At 55.5% G+C, this 25,578-nt stretch overlaps 1 protein-coding gene across 2 annotated transcripts; it reads right to left on the bottom strand.

The window, feature by feature from the left end:
* Positions 1–1,922: 1,922 nt before the first annotated feature.
* On the bottom strand, positions 1,923–18,415 carry PPP1R9B (protein phosphatase 1 regulatory subunit 9B). Of its 2 annotated transcripts, XM_019730932.2 has the most exons (10): positions 16,736–18,415; positions 12,414–12,546; positions 10,999–11,119; positions 9,141–9,245; positions 8,001–8,136; positions 7,245–7,397; positions 7,081–7,134; positions 4,185–4,414; positions 3,760–3,856; positions 1,923–3,552 (listed from the first exon to the last, which is right to left on the bottom strand). In XM_019730932.2, exons 1-10 carry the CDS (start codon positions 18,107–18,109, stop codon positions 3,499–3,501), a joined length of 2,457 nt encoding a protein of 818 aa, XP_019586491.1. In that variant the 5' UTR covers positions 18,110–18,415; the 3' UTR covers positions 1,923–3,498. The 2 variants fall into 2 exon arrangements, with proteins under 2 accessions (XP_019586491.1, XP_074176194.1); XM_074320093.1 differs by lacking the exon at positions 3,760–3,856 and having other exon boundaries at positions 3,383–3,552; positions 16,736–18,243.
* Positions 18,416–25,578: the final 7,163 nt, after the last annotated feature.

The following is a 25,578-nucleotide window of genomic DNA, read 5'->3' as shown; positions in this document are numbered from 1 at the left end:
ATTGTGGAGAGCTGGGGAGGGGGTGTTGACTCTGGGGCAGTATCTGGGGCCTTTATAGAGGACATGGTTTGCAAGCATCTAGTGAGATCTGGGTGGTAGGCTGGAGTGGGGTGATTGATTATGTAAGTCCCTGTAGGGAGTAAGGAAATGATGGGTATGTAATGTCAGTGCTGGTGGGGGGCAAGTTCTCTGTGAGGGTGTCTGCTAGGCCACAGGACCTGGGAGGACCCCCTGTTCCTAGCGATGCCTAACCTTCTGGGAATTGAGAAAACCCTCATCTGATTTCCCTCCCTTATGGCAAGCATTGGGGTTGTGGCAAATCTGCCCAAGCTCCTAAGAACTAGGCAGGTGACAGTGCTGGTTGAGGGAACAAACCTCATAGAGGCCTTCCCATAGCCACTTGACACAGCCTCAAACATGGACATAGCTCATGGGTGAGTCACATCTCAGGTCTGAGAAACTCCCAGCAAAGCCACACACAATACCCTCAGCCTCACACTACACTTAAGCTTAGATGTGGGGGGGTGGGGGGCTACTTGGCCCACCTTTTGAAACATACAATGTGCAGACCCCTCCCCTAATACACAGGACAGGGGGCAGCAGGACACTACCCTGGATGCTCAGCCAGACCAGCAGAATCTGTCACAACAACCCCCACATCTGCCTCCCTACTCAGGGAGGCCCAGCCACTTCACTTCTTGGGACTTGGCTAGGTTTCCCAAGCAGGCCTCAGTGACCTTTAACTCTGGAGCCATGAGCTGTGTGACTTTGTGGATTGGTGGTCTCTGATCTTGGGATTCAACCACCAGGATATGTCTTCCCAGAAGCATTCCAAGGAAGAGCCACTTGGAGAAGACACCTTGAGAAGCACGGTCACCATCCCCAGGTTTCCAGGTTGACCCTCAGGTGGGTAGCAGGACTTGGACGGGTCCTATATGGCCCTGAGATGTAGAACTAGGGTGTTTAAGAGTAAGCTAGGAAGCCAGAATTTGGCTTGATGTCAGACTGTGAAGGAGCAATCCACACGGGAATGGCTGCCTCAGGAGCTGACTGCCACTGGGGGGTCTGGTAGAGGCCACTCATCTCAGGTGTTGTCAGGGACCCACCAAGGTAACCTTGAAAGTCCCTGATGTTGGAACTTCCATTCCTTAGGGCAAAGGAGAATATGAGAATCTCCGTGGGTGCCAGGCCACTGAACACAAGTGGCTCGTGTCTGTTCTCACACCTACATACCAGCACTCTGAGCAAGGAGAGGCTGGTGCTGGAAATGGCCACAAGCCTTGGCCCGCACTCCCCCCTGCTTTCACCTCTCTGGGACTTTACCAAGGCTTATATTTGGAACCCTGGCATCTAGGTTCCCAGACCAATTTGTATTAGAGCCAGTGAGTTAGCAACCAGACCTGTTGGCACAGAGCAGGGGGCTCGAACTATTTAAGGCCTCTCTGGTGGCCCCCAGAGGGATTCTCCAGGACCCTGGGAACAAAACTGCTCTGACATGTCATCTCCCACCCCAACTGCCACCTCAGGGAAACCTTAGATCCTTCATGTACCTCCTACAGGATGCCTTGTGAGAGTAGGGCTGGATATCCCCAGGTTAGAGGATTTCTCTGGGGAGGGACTTGGGATTCACCTTACCATATCTAACCCATCCTCGAATTCCATCAGAGGCCTTGTAAAAAAAAGGAATGCAATACACCTAGGGAACTATCTAGAAACCCCCGTTAGAATGGAGAAAAAGCATGGGTGCTGATGGGGGCAATGGGAGCCGAGAGGGAGTGTGGTGGAACCGGAAGAGGGGATTTCTTATAAAGATCCTCAGGAACAGAGCAGCACTAGTGCCAGGGGATCACTGGGCACACAGACTGGCATCCCTGTCCCTCCCCCAACCCTCTCCTGCGAATCAAGAAACCAGGCAGCGAGGCTCTGGGGGCTGCTTTTATGGGGACGACCTGACAGAGGGCATGGTCCGTACAAAACCGGGAACAATACATACATATATATATATATTATATACAGAGACGCAGTCCTGCGGAGGGCGGGGCAGGGGCAGCCACTGGCCCGACAAACCGGAAGCGCCCCGCAGTCCCGCCCACCTGGCTCCACCCCCTCCATCTGCCGGGGTGGAGGAGGTGAAGTGTCTGGGCTGGGGCGCTGAAATAGCCAGCTCTTTCAAAGGGGTAGGGACATGTCTGGGGACAGGAGGAGGGTGGAGAAATACTGATTGATGGCATGGTCTATTTACAGGGGACGAGGAGAAGCCAAAACAGATGGGACCGGGGTTGTGTGTTTAAAAAAAACAAACAAAAACCCAGGTTAGAGAGGGGTAAGAGGAAAGGGCAAAATGAGAAATGGAGTCTGAAAGGGGAGGAGATCTGAAGGTGGGGGTGTGTGTGGCGGGGTCGGGGTCGGGTCTCACCTCCCTTGGTCAAAGCCCCAATTTGGGGTTAAAGTGGGGAAATGGAGTTGACTTCACTTAGAAAGCAGGCTGTCAGCAGGGCAGCCCTGGTCTCCAGAAAGATGAATAGTAAAATTTTGCCCTCCAGTCAAAACATTGGAAAACAGCGTGGGTGTGGGTGGGGTGAAGCTGAATCTCTGTGGTGTTAGTACAAGGCTTCCAGGTGTGGCCCAGGGCAGGGCCTGGCTCTCAGAAACGTTCCCCTTGCCTAAGTCCAGGGTCTCTGCAGCCAGGCCCGCTAAGCTGACATCCTCTCCTCCCCGGCATTCCCAGGCTTAGCCAGGAAACTGGACCCCAAGAGGCCACAGAACAGTTCCTGGGGAGGTTATGGCTATTTGGCACCAGGGAAAGGCGGGGTCGGGGGGGAGGCACAAGGAGAAATTGAGGGCTGCTGCCCCCCTTTTCCTACTCTCACTCCCCTTTTCCCGAAGGATACATGAGAAATCAGTGCAGGGCCAGACCCAGTTTCCAGGTTCTAGGGTGGACTCTCTCCCTCCAGGGAGGGGGAACAGCAATGAGAGGAGGTGTGGAGGCAACTCCTCCCAGAAGGAGGGTCAGAATGCAACAGAGACAGCACAAGATGAGGGAGGGAGAAGGGCCAAGAAGGTAGAATCTCAAGAGGCCCCAGGGTCACCCAGGAGCCAGGTGGGCAGGGAGCAGCCTCCAGGTGGTGAGATGTTGGGAGAGCCCCCAGCCCCATTCCAGTCCAGAGACAAAGGCTGGAGGTTGTAAAGTCTGGCAGTTTGGTCTGCAGGTCCTTGTGTCCATCCATCACCCAAGCCAGCCCTTGGCATCCCTCGGCCTCTGTGCCTCAGCCCCATGGTGCAAAACGGAGGCCATCTTTCCAGCCACCTCTGTCTGCCCAAGCCACCATAAGGGGGCCTGTGATATGGGCCCTCTGGTCCCTGAAGCTGGGAAAAGTGGGGCGGAGGGGTGGGGGAGTGGGGCACCTGTCCCCAGGCTGGTAGGGGGCGGGGTGGAGGACAGGGGAGAGAGGACAATGGGAGGGGATTAATTATTGTCTGGTCAAGGAATGATTCCTGTTAAGTAGAATTGGAATTCCTCAGTGTTTGCAGGTTTCCTTCCAGTTCTGAGATCTGGAAAACAAAGGGGAGAGGGGGTGAGGCCTGGGTAACAGGCATGGGCCCTGCCCCTTCTGTCCCACTGGTGGGAATATGACCCTGAGCTCTCAGCCAGCAGCATGACTCCCCCTCTCTCCCACCAGGATCCACAGAGTAGGTGCTAGATGGGGGCTTACCTGCTGCTCCTATCGGGTCCTACCCCCAGGGCACCCCTGGGCCTACCTTGTCCAAGAGCTTGTCCATCTCCTCCTTCCTAGCCAGCTCCGACTCCTCTAGAACCCGGCGCTGTGCAGTCTCCTTTTTCAGGAACTCAATCTCCCTGGGATCAGCAGGGGAAAGACAGTGAGTGGGTACTGGTGTGTGGCCTGGCTCCCATCCAGGGAGTGTCAGGGTCCTCAGCCTCGTCCTCAGCTCCCCCTGGGCAGCTCTGCCCTCTCCTTGTTCTCAGGTCAGGGGGTCTCAGGTACTCCCAAAGCCTCGGGGGTCTGGCTGTGCTGGCTCTGGTGCCCAGGTGCCCCCAACACCATGGGGCCCCCCTGTGTTCCTCACCTCCCTACTCAGCTGGGGGTGGAGAGGGACTACCACAAAAGGCCTCTCAATCCTCCCTGGGCCCAGGACCCCCAGCCCCCAGCCCTCTGGCTACATACTTCTGCTGGTAGTCCTTGATGAGGCGCTTGGCCTTGCTGTACTTGCGCTCCAGGGCCTGGTACTGGGCCTGGGTCTCCCGTAAGTGCTCGTCCACAGCCTGGCACAGGCTCTGGGCCTCACCCCAGTAGCCTTCCAGCTTCTCCATGCGCTCCTTGTTCTCCTCCACACTCTGCTCCAGCTGGGCCTTCTCCACCCGCCATCGCCCCTTCTCCTGCTCCAAGCTCTGCAGCTGAGAGAGGAAGGAGCAACCCTGGGTTGGTGGGGGCCAGAGGGAGCCCAGGAACACCCCCATCCTGTACTGGGAGCAGTCTCTGAATGATTCCTGCAGATAAAGGGCCCACTGCCCCTCACCCCCACTACTAACTCCTTGGCTGAGCCTGAGACCTGAAACTGGAGCGGGACCTCAGCCTCAAAGCTCCCTGGGGGCCAGAGTCCCTGACACTGTACCACACTCCTAGAAGGCAGAAGGCCTGGGTTAGTTATTTACTGACTAGTTCTGTGACATGAGGCAAGGCAACTTCTACCTAAGCTTCAATCCTCTGATCTGTAAAATGGGAGTGATTCCTGCTTTGCCAAACTAACAAGGGCTACAGTGAGATGACAGAGGTTAAAGAGCTGGGCAGGTGAGGGCCACCACTGCCCTCTGTTCCCTCTCTGCAGCTCTGGCTTTACTGACCAGTCCCTGCTTCTGTGGCTTCCTGAACACTCCTGGCTCTTCTCCCAGCTCCCAGACCACCCCAGTGCAGACCTCCAAGCCCCAACAGCTCAGTTCTAGAGCCTCTGTTCTCTCTACTCACTTCTCACACCCCCTCTGTGCACTCAAAGCCCCGAGTCCCAAGCTCTAGCCCAGCCTTGCTCCCACCTTCTCATAGGCACCATGCCCCAAACCCGACCCTCACCCACACAAACCTCTCCCTCCTTTCCTGTCTAGCCTACCTCTGTCCAAAGCTACCATCGTCTCACTGCCCCCCAACGCTCAGCCCCTGCCCGCCCCTTCAACCTTGTTGGATGCAAATACCGCTTGTTCTCTGTGCCCCACCTACACAGGCCTTCCTGCAGATGCTCAGACTTGCCAGGTGCCCTCCTGGCACAGGGCATTTGCCTGTGCTGTTCCCTCTGCCCAGAATGCTCCCATCTTCCCACCCCTTGCCTCATCATTTCCCACTAGCTCACCCTGTGGCTCTCTGCTCAGAATGTCCCTTTCCACAGAAGTCTCCTGTGAGTCCCTCCAACAGCACAGCACCCCCACCCCACAACCTGGATCACGTCCTGCTGCTCTAGGAGCTCAGTAACCCTGTCCTCGCCCACAGAGCCCTGTGTCAGTGTGGAACGGCCCATTGCAGAGACTGGAAGAGTGCGTCACCCAGGCGGCACCTGAGATGTATGTTTATAGATTGGAAGCATGAACGACCTTTCACTTGCCCCTTCCCTTCATGTTCTGCATCCACCCAGGAGCATGGCTTGTCATCAAGACCTCAGAAATGCAGCTCCAACCTGCTCTTCCCTTCCATACCCTCTGCCATACTCTGGGCAGCCCTGGCCCGGCCCTGCCACGATACCACCTGGGCCTCTAAGTTAGCTGGCCTCCAGGTCCTGCCCACCCACACTTGTGCCTCCCACTTCACAGACAGTGTGACTTTCCCCCTAATGGCCCCCACGTGGCCACAGGTCCAAGGCTAGAGTCCTTAGGGGAGAGTCAGGACACTGCAGCTACAGCCCCCCCAGCAGTCCAGCCCTGCTCACACTTCTCCCCCACAGGAACAGCTGCCACAGCACACGGGCCTTCTTCCAAAGCCAGCCTCCAAGCTCGAGCTTGTCTCCCTGCCAGCAATACCTTTCCTCTGCCTCAGTCATCGAAATTCTGCCTTCCCGCGGCTCAGCTTCACAATTTCCTCTCTCCACGCATGCTGGGTGTAAACCCACATGTGGGCGTGCACACACACATGTACCTGAGTGTACCGTGTCTGCATGGCCCCGGTGTACACCTGCCTTTCCCCACCATACTGGAAGCCCCACAAAAGGTGGGCCTCCTAATGTCCAGGCCCAGCAGGGGCCCAATACAGACTTTTAATGTGAAATCTGTGCATCTCCATGCCCGCGAAAGTGTTGGCACCCAATGTGCTTGTCTGGGTGTCTGTGCATGGTACATATACGTGATTATGTATGTCACGTTTGTGTCACCATCTGGTAGCGTCAACACCAGCAGCACTGTGAGAAGGCACATGTCCTATGACACTCATCCTGTGTGATGGCCATGTCTGTGCATCTCACAACAGAGCCATCAGAGGGGGGTCTACATTACAGGATGATGCAGTGGGTGTAATGCCACGTGATGCATGGGTCCAGCGTCTCTGTGTTCTGTGTAGAGTGGGTGTCTGGGTGTGTGGCTGAGTGGCTCTGTGAGTACTATGTGCCTGAGGCCCAAGCTGGTGTGTGCCTGTGTGTGTATCTCTGGACAGTTTGCATTTACTGCTGGGCTTGCATGTAGAGGACACATGTGGAACAATATGAAAGTGAAGACATCTAGAGTGTAACTTAGTGTGCTTTAGTATAACAGCTAATAACTCAACTTTGCATTGCACACCTATGATGTGTCAGACCCCGTGCTAAGAACTTGCCATGTATTACCTCACTTAATCCTTACAACGATCCTATGGCATTGGCACTATTATTACCCCATTTTTTAGGTGAGGAGACTGAGGCACAGAATAGCACCTGAATGGTGGAGCAGATGGGTCCGGAGCTTGAGCTCCTAACACTACCCTCAGAGTAGCTTGTTCTGTATGTGCCTGTGGGTGGTGGATGGTGGGCAAGTGTCAGCATGTGCAGGTTTGAGAGTGGCGGATTGTCCCCCAGCCCTCAGACCCCGTCCCTCCCCCCCATACACCCCCTCACCTTTCTTTTCAGCTGCTGGATCTCTGCCTCAGTCACAGCATGCTTGATCTGGAGCTGTGAGGAAGAGAGGCGGGGGCTCAGTTCCGGCTGGGGCAGGCAGTGCTACAGGGCAGGATGCTGGCCTGCCTTTGCCCTCTACCACCCCAGAGACTCCCTCCTCCCACCTCCTTGAACTTGTGCACCAGCTTCTCGGGCTCCATGTCCACGGGGGACAAAGCATCCTCATTCTCTGCCAGCTCGAACACCTCGATGGCCATCTCGCTACCCGGAAACGTAGGGCTCAGCTCCTCATCCTCGTCGGTCGCATACTCTCCTGTCTGTGAAGGAGACAGGAGGCTGTGCTCTGTACCCATCTCAGCCTCCCTCAGGCCTGATGGTCAGGGCTTAGACTGGCAGCAGTCTGCTCGTGTCAGACTGGGAGCAAGCTACGCAGGGCTGTGGTTCATGCTTCCCCATCAGACGGGGGGCCATACCAGACTCATGGTTTGTGTCTTCCCCTGAAGGTGTGGCTAGTTCCCCTATAAGACTGAGACCCCTGAAGAAACAGCCTGTGCTTCCCCCGCAACACACACACACTGTGGGTCCCCTGAGGTCCGGAGCTGTCTACTTCCTCAGATTATGTCCCCTGAGTTTAGGGGCTACGCCTTCCACTCCTAGGGGGCTCTTTGAGAAACTGTGTTTTCCTTGTAGGACTAGGAAGCTTCTCTGAACACAGAGAGTGTGACTCCTCCATCAGACTCAAGGTTCCTGGAGAGAGGGGTCTGCATCACCTCCCTCAGACTGGGAGCTCCGCTAGGACTGGGAAAGGTGCTCTGGGCTTCTTTACAAGGCCTGGGAAAGTGGCGGATAGTGGATGGATGTAAAGCTCCATCCAGCCACCAGGGGGCGATGATGCTGGCAGCCAGGCCAGGTGTCCCTACCTCCTCGTCATCCTCCCCGTACTGGGCATATCTCTGTTCCATCATCTCGCGCTGCCATCGCTCCTGTTCCAGGGTCTGCTGAATTAGCTGGGCCACCTCGCTCTGCTCACCTGGTCGCTCCCGGCCAATCATAAACCTGTAAGGGCACCAGTGTCATCCTTTTTGCCTCTGTCCTCAGCTGGGTAATGCCACCATCCTCCCCGCTGGTGCTCCTCCCTCCACACCCAGGCCCTCCCAGGGGAGGTGAAATGAGAGGGCTGAGTCCAGAGGCTGCAGAAGGTTAATAATGAATGGGGGAGCTGGGGCCCTTATTGGGTTTCCTTCCCAGGAGAGGCAGAGGCCCACTAGCCCTCCTGGCCAGTTTTGGAGGAGGGGGTGATGTTAGGGCTAGGGTTAGGGACGTGAGTTCAGGAGCTGCCAGTGTAGAGGCTCTGACCCCACCGTGTGGGAGAAAATGAGGCAGGGGATGGCAAAGCTGACCCAACCCGGCAAGGCCGGGGCTGTGGAGGGGTGTCTCGTGTGTGCTCCAAGGTCCTGAGCTTCAGGAAGGGGCGGGATGATGGTGACTGGAGATTAGGATGGAGAGGAAATAGTGGAACTTCCAGGCACCAGCCCCTCCTCTCCGTGGCCACCCACATCCTGTTTCTCTCCACCACCCTTTCCTGGGGGCAGTGCCCCTCTTGGAGGAGGCAGGGAGTGGTCCCTGAATGTTATGCCAGAGAGAGACACAGGGAGCTTCTAACACAACCCCCTTAATGACAGGCCCAGGGAAGAGAGTGCTCCCAGGATTACACAGTACAGGTGAGGACGAAGGGATGAAATGCCCTCAATGAATGAGTCAGGACAGGCAGGGGGAAGGAGAATGAACCCCAGAGGCCAGTTTGGAGGTGCTGTGGACAGTGGGCCTTGCAGCCCGAGTAATAGTGACCAGCAGTGGTCAGGGGCGTAGGATGGGAAGGCAGGCCTGGGGCAAAGGATATTGGCACAGCAACTCCTGCGGGCAGAGAGGCAGTGGGACATCCTTTATAAGTTGGGCCATCCAGAACCTTAACTGCATGTAGGCACTGGGCAGTGTCTGGATGGGGGCCGAGCCTCCCGCCTGCTCCCACTCGCCACCAGCCCTACCCTCCTGGCCCTCACCGCACTCGGCCCTTCGTGTTCCGGAGCACGGAGGCTGCAAAGCTCTGGGTCACTCCCACCAGACTGGTTCCATCCACCTCCACCAGGAGATCGTTCACCTGGATCCTAGGGGAGGTGACACTGGTTAGGGGGTTCATGAGGGGAACTGTGGAGCTGGGGTAGAGGTGGCTCCCTTCCTGTCAGAACCTCGAGGCTCAGTCCCCACAGGGACCTGGTCCTTTGTCTCCCTACATAAAATACACGAGGCATGAGGATCAGATATCAGCCAGACCCACCTGTGGGCAGTGAGACCCAGGCGAGCAAAGCACACATAGCAGTGTGACGTCCACAGAGCTTGTCACCGCCATGCAGCTGGGCACGGGCCCACAGCCTTCTTACCTGTACACATCTGTACAGACCTGAGTCTGAAGATTTCCTCCCAATGCCTGAGGCCACATAACACACTCTCTCGTGTTCACACTGTCCCACAAGTTCCCTTCACCCTGATACAGGCGCATAGCCCCCAACACGCCCCAGCTGTGGCCCTGGACGCCCTTGTTCTCCACCAGAGAGATGGGGGTGGTCCAGCCTGGCCTGCCGAGGGGGGTGAAGTAGTTGGGGGACCTTTGGTCACCTCCTTCCTCCACTCCTACCTCCCTGGGAGCTCCAGGCCTCCTCTCAGGGCTCCCATGTGGAAAGGGCCTTTTTGTAAGCAGCTGACCCCTACATGCCCCACATGTGGGCACCAGCTCGTGGACACTCTCCACGTGCACACACACTCCCCAAATCACCACCATGGGACTATGGGAAAGGCTCTGCAAAGTACAAATGAGGGAGGTAAGTGCTGCAGCAGGCAGACGCCCCCTGAATGAGGCAACCCCACCTCTAGCAACATGACCCCAAAGTCACCCAGCTCTCACAGGGACACCCACTCACCTCTGGCACATGAAAGGGGTCTGGGTTTGGAGGTACCACCACAGGGATCCCTGATGTCAACCTCCAACTTACAACCCTGAGGCGCCCTAAAGCCTGTCCCACTTCTCCCCTGCAATACACATACACAGTGGAGCAGCCCACAGAAGTGCCACTGGCTGCCCAGGAGTACAGGAGGCCCTCCCAGAACCTTTTGACCTACACATGCCTCCTCTAGCCACAGATGCCAAACACAGGCACGTGCCGCGCGCACACACACGCAGCAGCTTCCACTCTAGGCACACCCCAACCTCTTTCTAGCCACACCACACACTGGATCTCCTTTGCTTGCTAGGCTCCAGCCCTACCTGCCCATTATTGGTCCCCTGCCTGGAACCTCCTGCATATAAAAACCCCTTGGCCTAGCGAACTTCCAGTTCTCCTTCAGGGCTCAGCTCCAAGGTCCCTTCATCCAGGAGGACTTCCCTGATGCCTTTTTATGCCTTCACGGCACTCTAGACTTTTCCTCCATTTCATCATTTTCTGTGTGTCCATTTGAATGTCCGTCTGCCCTAGCACACCACATGCTTCCCAAGGGCAAGGCCCCAGCACTGACTGCCCAGGACCTGGCAGCAGCCCTGTGACGGAATCCGGGACTGGATATTTGCTGAATGAAGGAAAGAATGCTCATCTGTACTCCACCAGGCATACGGACTTCCACACCCATGCTCTGCCTACCCCAGCCCCAGACATACCCCAAACCAGCCCCTGCCCTCGGCCTCCCTAGAATGAAAGTGCCAGGAGGCTGGAGGTTCCATCTGTCTTGTTCACTGCTGTCACCTCAGGCCTGGCCAGCACCCGCACAGGAGTGCTCCACGAACACCTGTTGTGGACAGGTCGTGAACACCCCACGCAGGTGGTGGCCCACCCCTGCGATGACAGCTGGTGGGGAAGGGGGAGGAGGTACCTGCCATCCCGATGGGCTGCGCCGCCCTCAGTCACAGTCTTGACGAAGATGCCCAGCTTCTCTAGGCCCATGTCTGCCCCGGCCCCCATGCCGATGATGCTGATGCCCAGGCCCTCGGAGTCTGTGGAACAGAGGCTGGTAAGAGGCTGGTGGCAGGGGTGGTGGTGGTGAAGGGGGGCGGGGGCAAGGAGCTCTAGCCTGGGGCTTGCGAGGGACAGAGTGAGACCCACCTTATCCCTAATCCTCACCTCAGGAACAGTCCCCATGCTTGGGGTGTCCCACAACTGGGCAAGGAATGAAGTTCTGTCCCCCTCCTCTTTGCTGAGCCAATTAGGATGCTCCTGGGTCACTCCCCGCCCTTTGCGCACCCAAAGGACTGACAGGCGGGAGGAACTGCGGAGGGTGGCCCGGACAGGTGGGCCAGAGATGTGTGTATGCAGATGAGGGTGTGTGCAGGGATGGGGCGGGTGGGGGTGGCAGCAATGCGCTCAGTCTCTTCCTTCTCTAAGCATTCTCATCCATATTCACAGCCTCAATGACCAAACACCTCCTGCTCTTCTCAACCCAAGGTCCACTCCACTCTCAATAGCTGTCCCTGCTGGTCCCATGGGCCTCTGACACCCAAACTCATCTTCTCCCACACACAGGCTCTTCCTGTCCGCCAGCCCCTCGAGGGACCCAGGAGTCACCTGGATTCCTTCCTCCCCGTCCGAGCCTTGGCCCAAGCCGGATAACCAACAGACCTTGTCAATTCCACCTCCCAGGATCTCTCAAGTCCACCCACTTCCCACATGGCCACCCTCTTGTCATACCACAGGGGTCTCTTCCCATACACTTAGGACGCTTCTCCCCACATCACAGCCTGGTGTGATCTTTCTAGAATACCTTTCCCACACCTTGTGATGGCTTCCAGCCCCTCTTAGAAAAAAGACAGTGTCCTTCATGTTGTCTCGAAGGGCTTGCTTACACACCCTTCTCCCTTGCACTGTCCAAATCCAGTCAAGCCTGTCTTCTCTCTTTCCCTCCCCGGAACTCCTCCTCTTCAGACCTCCACTCAAGCATCACTTCCTTGGGGAACCCCCTCACCCAAGTCTGGTCAGGTCTCCCGTAAAATGCTGTTATAGCGGCCCCTCCCGTCCCTCCCTAGCACCTATTACAGCACATAAGGAGGTAGTTAGATGCGACTGTTCCATCAATGTCTGCCATCCCCATCCATTTCCCATCATCAGGGGGCCAACACACAGCCCAGGATGCAGCCTGCAGTGCTTTTGGGAACCTGGCAACTGAAGCACACAGGAATGGTGGTGGGAGCTTGGGGCTGGACGGGAGTCCCTGTGGCTGTGGGGTGCTGACGGGCCCAGGGCTGAAGCTGGCACCAGAGAGGAGACCTATGCGGCCTGGCCCTGGCCTCTCACCCTTCTCCAGCTCCACGGGGAACAGCTCCAATCTCTCTACCCGCTTCTCCAGCTCGTACTCGGCAGAGGCCGCCATGGGATCCACGTCCTCATTGCGACGATCGTAGTCCTCGTTGGAGTAGGTGCTAAACACCTGGGGAAGGGAGCACTTGTCAGAGGGCCTGGCACAACTGGTGTGAGGAGGCTGAGGGCAGGTTGTGCCACCCAGCAATGCTCCCTACCGACCACAGGCCTCCTCCGCCCCCCAGAGAGGTTGAGATAAGGCCTCCCTCAAGGCCTGCAATGATCCCAGCTTAGAGTGAAGGCCCTTGATCGTGGGGCAAGAGAGAAAGGGCCGCAAGAGCTTTGCCACATCCACACCGTTATTCTCTCCTGCAGCCCTGACGGCACACGCATGCCTGCTGGAGAAGGAAAGGAAAGGCCATGCTGGAGAAATTGTCAGATTCAGGAACCCCGGTCAGAGAGAGACCAACAGACGGACGGAGAAACTTTCATGAAAGATGAGGACCCAGAGAGCCAGACAGAAGCAAGGGTGGACCCGGACCCAGACAGCAGGACAGCGAAAAGAACAGGCTGAGCAGGAGGAGAAGAGAAGAGGAGTGGGGGAGAAAGAACGGAGATGCTGGAGGATGCCAGATGGGGAGAGAGGAGGGATCGGGTGTGAGACACAGGGAGGGGGAGGGGAGCAGGAGAGACAGGGATAGAGAGGCAGAGGGGCACAGCTGACCTGAACTTGAAGTTGAGGCCAGGGTGGAGGAGAGAGGCAGGAAGTACCACCTCCACCCCCATGGAGGAAGGGCAGGCCCTCCACCTGAGGTGCCCCTCAGGTGGCAGGAGCAGGGGAGAACAGCAGACCTCTGTGGCCTTGCCTGCCCAGCCAGGCCTCAGTCTCCTTCTAGCACCGCAGCTCTCTGAGGTTGGCCCCTACCTTCAGTGCACTGGGCCCTGGTGGGACGAGGCTGTGGGGACCTGACAGTCTCTCTGACACTGTCCACAGCCAACTCAGCCTCTGTGGGGGCCCCAAAGCCAGTCTTGCCTTGTTGTCCCATTCCCCTCCGCTGTCTCCCTCTTCCTGTGTCTTTCAGCAAAAAGCGGGATTCTCCAGCCCAATCCTCCTCCAAAGAACAGAGAAGATAGGGCAGGGACTCTGTGGGAGTGCCTAATTCTGGGCCCAGGCAGAGGTGCCCCCCCCAGTGGGAGGTTAATTAGCACCATTTGGGGTACCATGACGTGTTCGTGCTTCAATGCCTGCAGCGACAGGTTGGCACCACTTGGAGCCAAGTGGGGGCGAGGAAAGGTGGGAGCAGCTCTGTCAGATGGCTAGGCCTGAGGCCTGAGGAGCTGGAGTAGGGCCCCTCTCCTCCAGCAGGGGGGCCCATGGGCACCTAGCAAGCAAAGCAGCACTCTGGGGTCCCAGGCTTTGTTTGGGCTCCTCTGTTCCTCCCCCCTCCCTTGCCCCCCAGGCTTACTCCAGGGTGAGGTTCATAGGATTAGAAGCACGGCTGTGGGGAAGGGGGCTATGTGACCACTTAACTCATTACCCTCAGTTTCACAGTATCAGAGAAACTCGAGCTCAGGCTCTTAAAGCTCATTGTCAATTGTGCAGCGGTTGGACTGCTCTCCTGACATCTGGCCAGCAGCCTCCACGCCCCCTGGAGGGATGGGTCGCCCAGTCTGCACATGGTGCAAGATATCAGGTCCACTGCCCTGTGTTAACCAGTGTCAGGCCAGGAGGAGACTGCGCCCAGCTGGGCTCTGGTGGGCGGGTCACCTGTGACTTTATCCCCATTTTATACATACCCCAGACCCTAGGTCAGGAGTTGGCATGAGCCTGGACATGACAAATTGGCTTTGGCCCACTTTCTGCATCTGAGTCCCCTGATCCTCCAGAAGATAGGGTTCCTTCATCCCTCAGTCTTTGTGGTGGCCTGAGTCACCAAACCCCTCCCCCATCCACGTGTGAGCATGCGTGCACGCACACACACACACACACACACACACACACACACTGACCTCCAAAACACCCTCACAGACTGTCCTGGGTTTTGCCCTCCCCTCTCTTCTCGGCCTATTAAATCCTGCCCCCTGCAGGACACCCAGGCCTCAGGCTCAGAGGCCCCAGACGACCCTTCGCATTGCCCATCACTATGAGCCCAGCCTGTCAGAGGGACCAGTCCCCCTACCCCAGGTGACAATCTGGAATTGGGTTCTCTATCCTTAGTAGAAACCTCCATAAAGGCAACAATTGGGTCATCAGGAGGACGCAAGGCTCTGGACTTCCCGTGTTTCCCTGAAAATAAGACCTAACTGGAAAATGAGCTGTAGCATGATTTTTCAGGATGACATCCCCTGAACATAAGCCCTGATGCGTCTTTTGGAGCAAAAATTAATATAAGACCAGGTCTTATTTTCAAGGAAACACGGTAGTATCAATGCAGGGTGGGGGCAGGGAGAGGGAAAAGATGGGGACCTACTATCCAGGGCAGGGAAGAGGAAATCCCTAGCAAGGTCAAAAGTCAGACACAACAAGGTGGCACCACAGGCCACTGGCTCCCACACTTGAGCAAGCGACAGTCACCAGGGAGTCAGGGAGCACTGCTCCAAATCATGCGCTATTTTTTACCTAAAAATCAGGGTAAGGTGTCAAATATAGACAGTCAGAGACTCAGGAATAAATGACCAAACTGCATCACTGAGGGGATCAGGTGGTTCAAAAAACTGGTGGTGGTGTGGGTAGGGGTCCTGACTCCCTCAGTGGAGCCCATCCTCTTCCTCAGCATCCCAAGAAACACCATAATCCTCAGTTCCCTTCAGGATGTCATTGCTTCAGGAGGGGAGAAGGGTTGGGTGAGGACTTGTAAGGTTGTAGCTGGGAAAGGGGCTGGCCTGGCAGCAGTAGCACCTTGCAGGCCTCTTGCGGGGTGAGAGGTGGGCGAGGGCCAGAGGTTAAGATACTCAGGGGTGGGTGAGAGGAAGACTGGGCAGCTTCAGTGTCCAGGAGTAGTTATGGAAACTGCATGCAAACAGATGAGTTGGCCAGGGAGGGGTAAAAGCAGGGTCCAGGCCAAGGAAAGTCCAGGAGCCTGGCACCCCCTGCAGTGGACCTGGCGCTGGGCACCACTGAGTCTGGAGTGGTGAGAAAAGGCCATCTAGGCTGAATGTGCTAGCCAAGAGCGGAGGGTGGAAGGAGGTGTGTGTGTGTGCGGGGGTGGCCTGGGGTTCTTTCCTCTCCCCAGGGCATATCCCTTCCCTACCACACACACCAGCACTGTTCTGAGGATCTCTGGGCACTGGCACAATCCACAAACCAATCACCCAGAGTAGTGGTGGGGATGGGAGGGGGGCAAACTTAGATCCACAAAGGGGGCAGCCCCCATCCCTCTTTCAGGGCACCCAGAGAATGTGGCAAGAACACTTGGGGCCTGCCAAGGCCATGAAATTCTGTCCTATTGAGCAGCCAAGAGCAAAGGCATGCAGGCTGCTGCCAGGCCCTGTGGGAGGGTGGGGAGGAGGTTTTCCCAGCCCCACCCTGTGTCCTCCCAGCCCTGCTGAAGGCCTAACACTCTTAAGAGCCACACAGAGTGCCTGCTCCATGTGGAACCCAACACCTCCACCTGGCCCACACAGACCCCAGGGAACAGAGTCCCAGCACCTTCCTTCCCACAATGCCCAGTCACATGCCCCCAGCCTTGCTCACCCTCACAGAACTGCTTCCCTCTTTCACTTCTGCAAAGTTGGTGTGGGGGCTACAGACAGGATGAAGGAAGGGCTACAGTCCCCTACACCTTCGTTTTGGGAAGTTCCTGGCTCCTCCCTCCCACACTCTATGCAGCTCCTATACAGGGGGAAAGCAGGGGATGTTTCTGAGCTCCCCTGACCCCTCCTGCCCAGAGTGGGACGAGGACCAACGTGGGGGTGCTCTCCTGAAGACACACACACACACACACACACACACACACACACACACCCTTCCCATCACCCCAGCCCTCGCTTCTGACACCTCTGGAGGAAGAATGTATGGGAAAGGAAGGGAAAGCAGGTGTCCCAGGACCCGTGGGTCGGGTGGGGCCGAGCTCTGGGCGGGGCAGCAGGCAGAGGAACCTGAGGGCAGGTCCGGGCAGGCCACCCACGTCTCAGGACTGAAAGTCGTCTCCCTCTGACAAACAGCTGGAACTCCCCCACGTCCCCCTCAGGGTGGTAACTTCTGCGAAGGGGGCTGGTGGCAGGGGCTGACTCAGCCTGCCAAACTAGGCTGGCGAGGCGGGGGCGACAGCGTGCACGTGGCAGGGGCGGCGCGGGGGCGGGGAGGGGGGCTCACTTACTTGGATGGGTGCCGTACTGAAATGGATCTTCCGGCTCGGGGCCGGGTCCTCTTCCTCCGAGAGCCCGGGAATCTCTACGCACCCCGACTCCGGCTCGTAGGGGGGCTCCCCATCCTCCTCGTCGTCTTCGTCGTCCTCCTCCAGGGCACTGCCCCCAGAGTCCTCCCCCAGCCCACTGTAGGCGCTCACGTCCACCAAGTCTGCCTCCGAGAAGTCCTCCTTCTTGGACTCATCAGCCTCCTCCGGAGCCACGTCTGGGGCCCGGCCATTGCCCACCCCTCTCTCCGGCGCCGCCACGGTCGCCGCCTCCTCTTCGGGGGCCACTTGGGCCTTCTGCTCCTCCAATGCGGGGCTGGCTGTGGTTGCCAAGGTGCTGCCATTCTCCAGGGCTGCGTGGACTGTCACCTCCGCCTGGATCACTTCCCCTGGTGCCGCCTCGGCCTCTGACTCCCCGCTCTCCTCCACCTCCACCGGCTTAATCTTGCGCACCTCCCGGGGCTTGGGGGGCGGCCGGGCGGGGGCCACTCGGTGCTGCGGGGTCTGCTGCCCTCCGGGGCCGCGCTCTTTCTCCGCTGGGGCATCCCCCGACGGGGCAGGCGGTGGCGGCGGCGGCTGGAACACCCGGGACCGCTTACTGACCAGTTTCGAGTTGACCTGGGGAGCCCCGGCGGCCGCGGCCCTGGGGAGCCCCGGCCCGCGGTGAAGGCCGGTCCTCGAATCCGCCTTCTCAAAGACCGCGCTGAGCTGGCTGACGGTGGGGGACACGGCGTCGGCGTCCAGCTTGTCCAGCGCCTCGGTGCTGCCGTTGAAGCGCACCACGACGTCCAGCTTCCGGTCCTGCAGGCCCGCGCGCTCCTGCCTTAGCAGCCGCCGCGTCGCCGCCTCCTTGTCGCCGCCCGCGGCCGCCGGGACGCTCCGTTCGAACAGCTTCCGCGTCTCCTGTAGCCGGGACGGCGGGTGCGGCGGCGGCGCGGGCTGCGCGGAGGGCGCGGGCTTGGAGTCGAAGCGGCTCACGCGCTCGGACACGCTGGTGCCCAGCTTGAGCAAGGCGCTGTGGTCCACGTTCTCGTTCAGGCTACTAGCCCTTGGCAGCGACAAACGCACGCCGCGCTCGGGCGCCCGCGGGGCCTCAGTAGGGCCCGCGCCGCCGCCCGCCTCGCCCGGCGGCCCCGCCGTGGTGCCCATCTGCAGAAACATACTTTTGATGCGGTGGACGTTGGAGCCATATTTCTTGTGGTGGGCCGCCTTGGGTGCCTCGTCGGGCCCGGGCGCGTCGGGCGGCTTCAGTGCCTGGATGCCTGCCTCGTAGGCGCTGCGGTGTGGGGAAGCGCTCCGGAGGGGACCCCCGGGCCCCCGCGGCTCCGTCTTCATCATGGTGGGGGGAGCCGGGTTCGCATACCCCCGCTTCCCGCTCCCCCCCTCCAACAGGCGGCTGGCCAAGTCGGGACCACCGCCCCCTCCCCCCGAAAAAAGAAACCCCGAAAGGCCTTTTATAGGCTCCTAGCAAAACCAAGCTGCCAAAGACAGTTAACCCCTCTTAAAAAAAAAAAAAGAAAAGAAAAAAAAAAAAAAAATCTCCGAGCGCCCTGTGTGGGTCGCCTCCCCCAGTCAAGCTGCCAAAGACAGCCAGCCCCTCTTCCAAAGCCCGAGTGACTTGGTCCGGTCGCCCCCACCCAAATTAGAAAAGCGGCGGCGGGGCGGGTTGGACCGCGCGCCCTGCCCGCGAAGCAGAGGCGGAGGCGCCGGCTCACATCGTCCGAGGCGGTGTCAGTGGGGCTGGCAACCCGGACGCCCCCAACCCCGGCCGGGGACCTTGGCTCTCGGGGGGCCCGGCACCCCGGCGCCCATGGCTGCTCGGCCGGCCCGGGCCGTTCCGCCGCCGCGCCACCCTCCCTCCCTCCCTCCCCCCCGCGCCCCGAGCTCCGGTCTTTCTCTGGCTCTGCCCGAGCGACCGCTGCCGGAGACCAAGCGGCTGCCCTTCTCGCCGCCGCCGCTGGGGAACTGGCACCTCTGGGTCCTAGAGGAATCGGATTTCCGGGGCCGGCGTCTGTGAGCCCTCCCCTTCCCCTCCATCGAATGTATCCCCTCCCGGTCCCTCGCCTACAGCCTTCCGCTGACCCCAGACCCTGGCCAGTCCTCTTCAATGCTTCCTTCCTAACCTCTGACTGCAGTTTATCACAGCCCACATAACGGCATCCCCACTAAATGCTGGGAGGAGGCAATCCAGCCACAGTGGTCTCAGTGAGACCCCTCTCCACCCCAAATGTAAAGGAAGATTAGCTGGGAGGGGCAAAGGATCATTTCCTTGAAGGTCTTTTGAGCTCCCTAGTATGGTTCAAGGCCATCAGCAACAAAATCGCTCTGCGCTTTAAAAATTTTTTAAATTCAGATTTCTGGGCCCTCCCCAAACTTTGTGGAGCAGAATCTCAGGGGCTAGGCCCAGGAATCTGCATTTTAACAATTTCCCACAGGGAAACTTTTGCACCTGTCCTCTAAGATGTGAAACCTTGGCCCAGTGTTGCTGGCCTTGTGGTGGAGGAGGAAGCAGACCGGAAAAAGGAGAAGGTCCTCATCACTCAAGCTGGCCTTTGCCCTTTGGAGGTCTGAAGAGGGTGTCCTGCCACCCGCATGCTCTGCACCCAGGCTGGATGGGAGGGGACAGAAATTGTCTTCATGCCACAGTAGGCATTCCTGCTTGTCAAACAGAAGAAGGAGTTTTGGAGGAGGAATTCTGGATGCCTGGGGCCAAAATTTCAGTAGCTTGGGTCTCTGATCTAAAGGATCCTGGCTACTGTATGCAAATGTGTACAGGAAAGAAGGGCGAAGGCGGCAGTGACCTACACATCCTCTGTCTTGGCAACTCAGAAAGCTGTTTTGATGCTCCCCCCACCCCCACGTACACAGGGGCCTGGGGCTGCCCTCTACCCCTCCTCAGCTGCCAGGGCCTGGAAGTAGAGGTCCACACTCTAGAACATGACAGGTCCAGATGCCCTGCTTCACTCCACAGATCCCAGAAAATGGTGAACAATGTGGACCCTAGGACCCAGAGAACAACTCAGGCACAAAGCCTCCCCCCACTCCCAGCTGCTTCCTGCATCTCAGGCCTTCCTGCAGCCTCAGCCTCCTCCCCCGCCCTCTTCCCTTCCATCCTCTTCCTCTTTTTCCCAATCTTCCACTCTCTACCCCACCCCCCAGAAGGGTGGTCGGAGGGAATCCTCCCACCCCTCCACTGTAGGGATGTGTGTGGGTTTTGTGGAATATAAACCAGTTAGCACGTGCAACAGAGTATGGGGGATGGTGTGTGGGAAGCCGCCTGGGAACCGTGAATATTGGGACAGGGAGGGGCCAGGAACCACAGGACTGGATCCAGAAGCTGGCCTGCCTGAGGCTAAGAGAGAGGGAAGATTTGGGTTCTGAGCTGGAGCCGGAAATGAACCCAGCCCTTAGGCTTTCCAAGGCCACCTGCCTCTTCTTTGCCCAGCTGCCCAAGAAACTTACCCCTCCCCAATTTTTTGCTTTGGGATAGGACAGGAGTGAAGAAGCCAACCTCAATCTCCCCTCCCACCTAACCCTTCTTAGATGACTGCTTTCAGGAATAAGAGTTAGGACTTGGATTTTCAAGCTACAGTCTGGGGCTTCACCACCACCACCCCTACCCACCCCCAGGCCTTACAACCGCACTATGGAAGTGGGTGAAACAGAAATCTCACCTAGCTGGGGGTTGGGGGTTTGGGCAGAGAGTCCTCAGAAGCTCCGTGTGGATTGGAGGAAGGCGCAGGCCCCTGGGTGTTCTGCCCAGAATCTCCCACACCCTTTGGTGAGTCATCTTAACTGGTCCCAGCCCAAGGGGTCTGTGCCCACGCTTCTGGCCAGGTGGGAAAGCCAGCTCCTAAAGGTGGGAGGAGGAGCTGAGAACCAGCCTTCAGGCCCAGGGACCTTGGGACCCCCAATAACATCTCCAGCAGCTCTTTGGAATGAACTAGAATTCTTGGGATGCTTGGGTCTCCCTTATCCTGAGACTTCCAAGAGTGAAACCTGTTTAATGGCTCTGGGATGCAGGGTGGTGGAGCCAGCCCAGGATTTGGATAACTGAGTCTAATGAGTGGGATTATTTTTTCATGGGCTCCTGATGAGCTCAGTGACACCCCTAGCCAGAATTCCCAAAGAAGCTTTTATGGAGCAGTAAGTGTTTTGCTCCTTCCCAAGCTGGCTGGCCTGGGAAATGGGTGGGGAATGGTGTTATCTCCTCCATTCCTTCCCTGCCTCCCTGCAGCAGTAAATTTTTGGCCACACCTCACCACATCTGTGAGGGTAAGGAGGGAGGTTACTTTGGGGAGGATTACCATCCAAACTGCAGGGTTTAAACCTAGTTTTCATTCGCAGGCTGTGATCCTTACCTATCTCCTCCGGTTCAGTATCCCAGAGTAATTAAACTATTCTTTCTCTTCCCATTGTCCTTTGTGGAGGAGGCCTTCATGCCCAAGTTACCTGGTAGTCTCTGACTGCAAGTTCCTTCCTTACCTTTGCCCTGGAAATAAAGGGCAGTGGTTTGGGAGTGGTTCCCAAAGTCGAGCCAGGAGGTAGGCTGTCAGAGCTCAAATCTTGGCTCCACCACTTACTAGCTGTATGACCTTGGACAAATCATTTTGCCTCTCTGTGCTCTGAGAGGATAAACTGAAGTGAAAGTGGCTGGAACACAGAAGATAGGGTATGTGAGGAAGGAGATGCTTTTCCCAGCCCTTGCTGAAAAGGCTAGAGGCTTCAATAGGAAGAGATAATCCTCCCCTAACCCTCTTCCAGAAAAAGCCTCTCCCTGTATTATCACCTACCCCCAAATCCGATGAGGGCCCTCAGTTACTATTCCTTGAGTCTTGCTAGTTTCAAACACCAAGTGTAACTGTAAAGATGGGTGAGGAAGTCAGGGAGAGACCTGATTTGTGATAAGTCCCAAACCCTCAGCACCCTGGGCTTAGGCCCCGGCTGGGTGCCAAGGCTGGCTTCTCTTCCTAGTCCTGGGGCCTTGAGACTCAGCCTCTGAAAGTGGTGTTTCCCTGGCCACGGTCATCTGAGCAGAGGCTGGCCTTCAGCCATTCTGTGTTGAGCCAGTGGTTCCTGCCCCAATCACTCTTCTTTATCTGCCTTCGTCTGCCAGGGACTTGGGCTGATACAAGGAGGCTGGAAAGGGTGTGTGTGTGTGTGTGTGTGTGTGTGTGTGTGTGTGTGTACATGCTTTACGTACCAAACTCAAATCCAAGATGTCCGTATTGGAGGGCCTTTAGTAGCTTTTGGCTAACACCTTCCCTGGGGGAATGAGGAAGGCTGAGATGTGGAGAAGGAAGTAAATTACCCAGTTTTGGAGGAAAGAGAAACCAGGCTAGGGTTCACAAGGTCTGAAGTGAGTCCTAGCTCCACCTATTTGCTAGGTGACTTTGGACTAGTTCTTTCTACGCCCTAACCTCAAATTCCTCAAAATGCTCAGTTTGGGTGTTTGAGAGTGTTTCCTGAGCATGGGCAATCCTGGACCTCCCCCACTCTGTGTGGAGTAGAGCAAACATAAGCTTTGAAGCTAGATCATCTTTGCTAGAATCCCCAACCTGCCACTTCCCAGTTAGGGGACTTCAACAAATTCTGCATCTGTCAAACAGAAATAATATATTGACCTCCTAGTGCTGTGAGGATTAAATGAGTTTGAAATGCATAAAGCATTTAGAACAGCTCCTGGCACCAAGTAGGAGCTTGGTGTTGGCTATTATTGATTGCATACGTATCTGAACATGTGTGCGTGCGTGTGTACATGTGCACCTGTGTGGGAGGCGTGGCTGAAGATGGGCATCAGTGTTTGCGTCTCTCTGTGTGTCTTCATAGGCAGACCTGGGCCTCTTGTTTCTTTCTAAGGTCTATTATAGGAAATTCTGCAATATAAGCCCCCCCTGCGTGCAGCTCCTCCAAATCTTTGCAATCATCCCTGGAGTGAAGGTGACCTCCCGTCTCTACCTCCCAAAGGGTGTTTCATTCCTGATTCTTGGTTTCTCAGTCCCCCATTGCACCTCCAGGGAGAGGGGTTCTTTGAGGTCACCCTACAGTTGGGAGACTGCCTTACTGCCTGTGTCCTTCTGCTCTGCCTGCTTTCCTTCATTTACCCTCCACACGTCACTCTAGTGCCACTGGGAAAGTTCCTATGCATATTGGAGATCCAGGAGGGAGACCAAGGAGGAATCAGGCTGTGAGTGTGTGTGTTGGGGGTGGGGAAGGGGTGGGACAGAGAAAAGATTTCTCCAAATCATCAGTTGCTTTAAAAGAAAGCCTATATTTAGCCAGTCTTAGAGGGCCTGTAAATATGTATTTTGCAATGCAGACAGCCATAGCTGGGGGAGCTCCAGAGATATGCAGAGAGGTCAAAGAAAAAAAAGAAATAACCGGAAAGATTGGGCAATATATTTTGTCATCAGCAGATTCGAAGAACTCTTTCTATTGCTTGCTCCAACTGCTAATAATACACATTCCTGAGTTTTGATGGTAGTTTCTGTTTTTCCTCTGCTTTCTGGATCTTGTGCAGTGGGTGCTGGAGGAGGAGATTGACTCTCAGAGTCACCTTCCTCCACCAGCCTTTGCCACACCTGCCCTGGGTCAAGGGTAAAAGCATCCTGTCCCTGCCAGCTCCCCTCCTGACTTGCTCTACCAGGCTCAGCGAGGCTGGCATGGCACCTGGCACAGGTGCAGCCTCTGTAAGGCCAGATATCCAATCTCCCACATTCAACCTCTTGTACTTCACATGGTTTTGGGCGTGAGGGATCGGGGAACAAATCCTGCCACTTCAGGGCAGTTCTACTTCAGAGAACTCCTCCTTCTAAAAAAATATTTATTTTTTACTTTATTATATTATTAATTTTTATATTATTATATTTTTACTTTTAGTTGGAAAAGTTTCTTTGAACATAAGAAAAGTTCAGAGACTCACATAACAAACAGAATTTACAAATGCCAGCTAGTTAGCATTGTGTCATTTTTGCTTCAGTTTCTTTCACGTAAAAGAAACAGGACATGAGAGTTTGAACTGAAGCCCCATGCTCCCTAGTCCCGTTGCCCACCCTACCCACTCTCACAAATTTGGAATGCATCCTTTAGAGCCCATAATTTCAAAATTATTATTTTTAATTGTAAAATATATATAATATTTACTATTTTTACCATTTTAAGTGCACAATTCATTGGCATTAAGTATGTTCACATTATCATGTAACTATCACTATTATCCATCTCCGGAACTTTTTCCATCTTCCAATACTGAAACCCTATACCCATTAAACACTAACTCTCTATGTCCCTCTCCCTATAACCCCTGGCAAGCACCATTCTCTTTCCTGTCTCAATGAATTTGACTATGCTATGTGCCTCATATACGGGGAATCATCAGCATTTGTCCTTTTGTATCTGGCTTATTTTACTTAGGATAATTTCTTCAAGGTTCATCCATGTTGTATCATACATCATAATTTGCTTCCTTAAGTCTAGCCATAATTTAATATTTTCCCTACACATTTAAGTATTCATAAAGCAGCACATAGTAATGTTTTCTGTATTATTAAAATGTATATAACAGCCATTATACTGTACGTATCATTTGTGTCTTTTTCTTCCCAATTGACATACTTTTCACAGTGGAGCCACATTGATACATACGGCTTTGGTTCCTTCATTTCAACTTCTGTTTATTATTTCATCATGTGAATACACCACCATTTATTTGTCACTTCTTTTACTGAAGGGCATTTGAGTTGTTTCTATATTTTGCTATTATAAGTAGGACTGCAATGAACACCCTTGTACTTTTCTGAACCATCTTTAGAGTGCACACATAGGAGCAGAAAGCTGGGATTATAGGGCAGATACACTTTCAACGTGACTGACAAACTGCTCTCTACAGTGACTGAACCAATTTATGTTCTCGCCACCAGCATTTGTACAAGACGTCTTGTCTGACCACATCCTTGCCAACATCTGCTCTTGTCAGACTATATTTTTGCCAATCTGATGGGTGTGAGGTAGTATCTCATTTGAATCTGCATTCCCTGTCTATGAGGTCAAGTGTCTTATGCTCATTGGCCATCTGGGTTTCCTCCAGGCAAATTGCTTATGTCCGTATCCTTGGCTATCTCTTGCAGCTTTTGATACAAGTTACAGAAAGCCCAACTAGACGTTGTTTAAGCCAAAAAAGAATTTCACTATTTCACACAAGAAGTCCTAGGGTTGGTTAATTCAGAGGCCCAACTGTGACCTCAAAGACCAGGTTCTTTCCATTTTTCTACCATACCCTCCTCAGCATGTGGGCTTGTCTCTTATACTGGCCCCGTCATGGTCCAATACAGCTGCCTCAGCTCCAGGTGTCTCCTGCAGACAACAACATCCAGAGTCAGAGGAAAGTGAATGCTTTCTTCTTAGTGTCTCTTTCCCAGAGGGCCCTCAGGAGATCTCCTTTCCAGTCTTGGGAGACAGAATTGTGTACATGTCCACACCTCAACCAATCATTGACCAGAGGAACTGAACTATCATGCTATATTTAGACCAGTCACCATCAACCCCATAGGACTAGGGAAGGCCTAGCCTTCCCCAAAGCCTAGACCCTTAATTCTTGAATCATACCATTGGGGTGGCACTCAAAAGGTCTGTGCTTTCATTATTGATCTGTAGGAGGTCTTTATGTCCTGGATACTAATCTTTATCTGTTTTACGTGCTGCTAACATTGTCACCCAGGCTGTCGCTTGTCTTTTAACTTTGTTTATAATGTCATTGTCATAGCAGAAAGCTTTTTTTTTTTTTTTGGTAATGTAGTAAAATTGTTCAA

This window comes from Rhinolophus sinicus, linkage group LG15 (assembly GCF_036562045.2).
Source record: "Rhinolophus sinicus isolate RSC01 linkage group LG15, ASM3656204v1, whole genome shotgun sequence".
Lineage (NCBI taxonomy): Eukaryota > Metazoa > Chordata > Mammalia > Chiroptera > Rhinolophidae > Rhinolophus > Rhinolophus sinicus.
The sequence above is the reverse complement of the archived record's forward strand: the minus strand, read 5'-3'. Positions and strand labels throughout refer to the sequence as shown.

Bases quoted from the DNA above. Each gene is read 5' to 3' on its own strand.
- PPP1R9B (XM_019730932.2), bottom strand. From the start codon at position 18,109: ATGATGAAGACGGAGCCGCGGGGGCCCGGGGGTCCCCTCCGGAGCGCT. The intron at 9,246-10,998 runs GTACCTCCTCCC...CACCTCCCCTAG, and splicing joins GCAGCCCATCGGGATGGCAG to GATCCAGGTGAACGATCTCC. The intron at 4,415-7,080 runs GTGAGGGGGTGT...TTCCTCTCTCAG, and splicing joins TCCAGCAGCTGAAAAGAAAG to CTGCAGAGCTTGGAGCAGGA.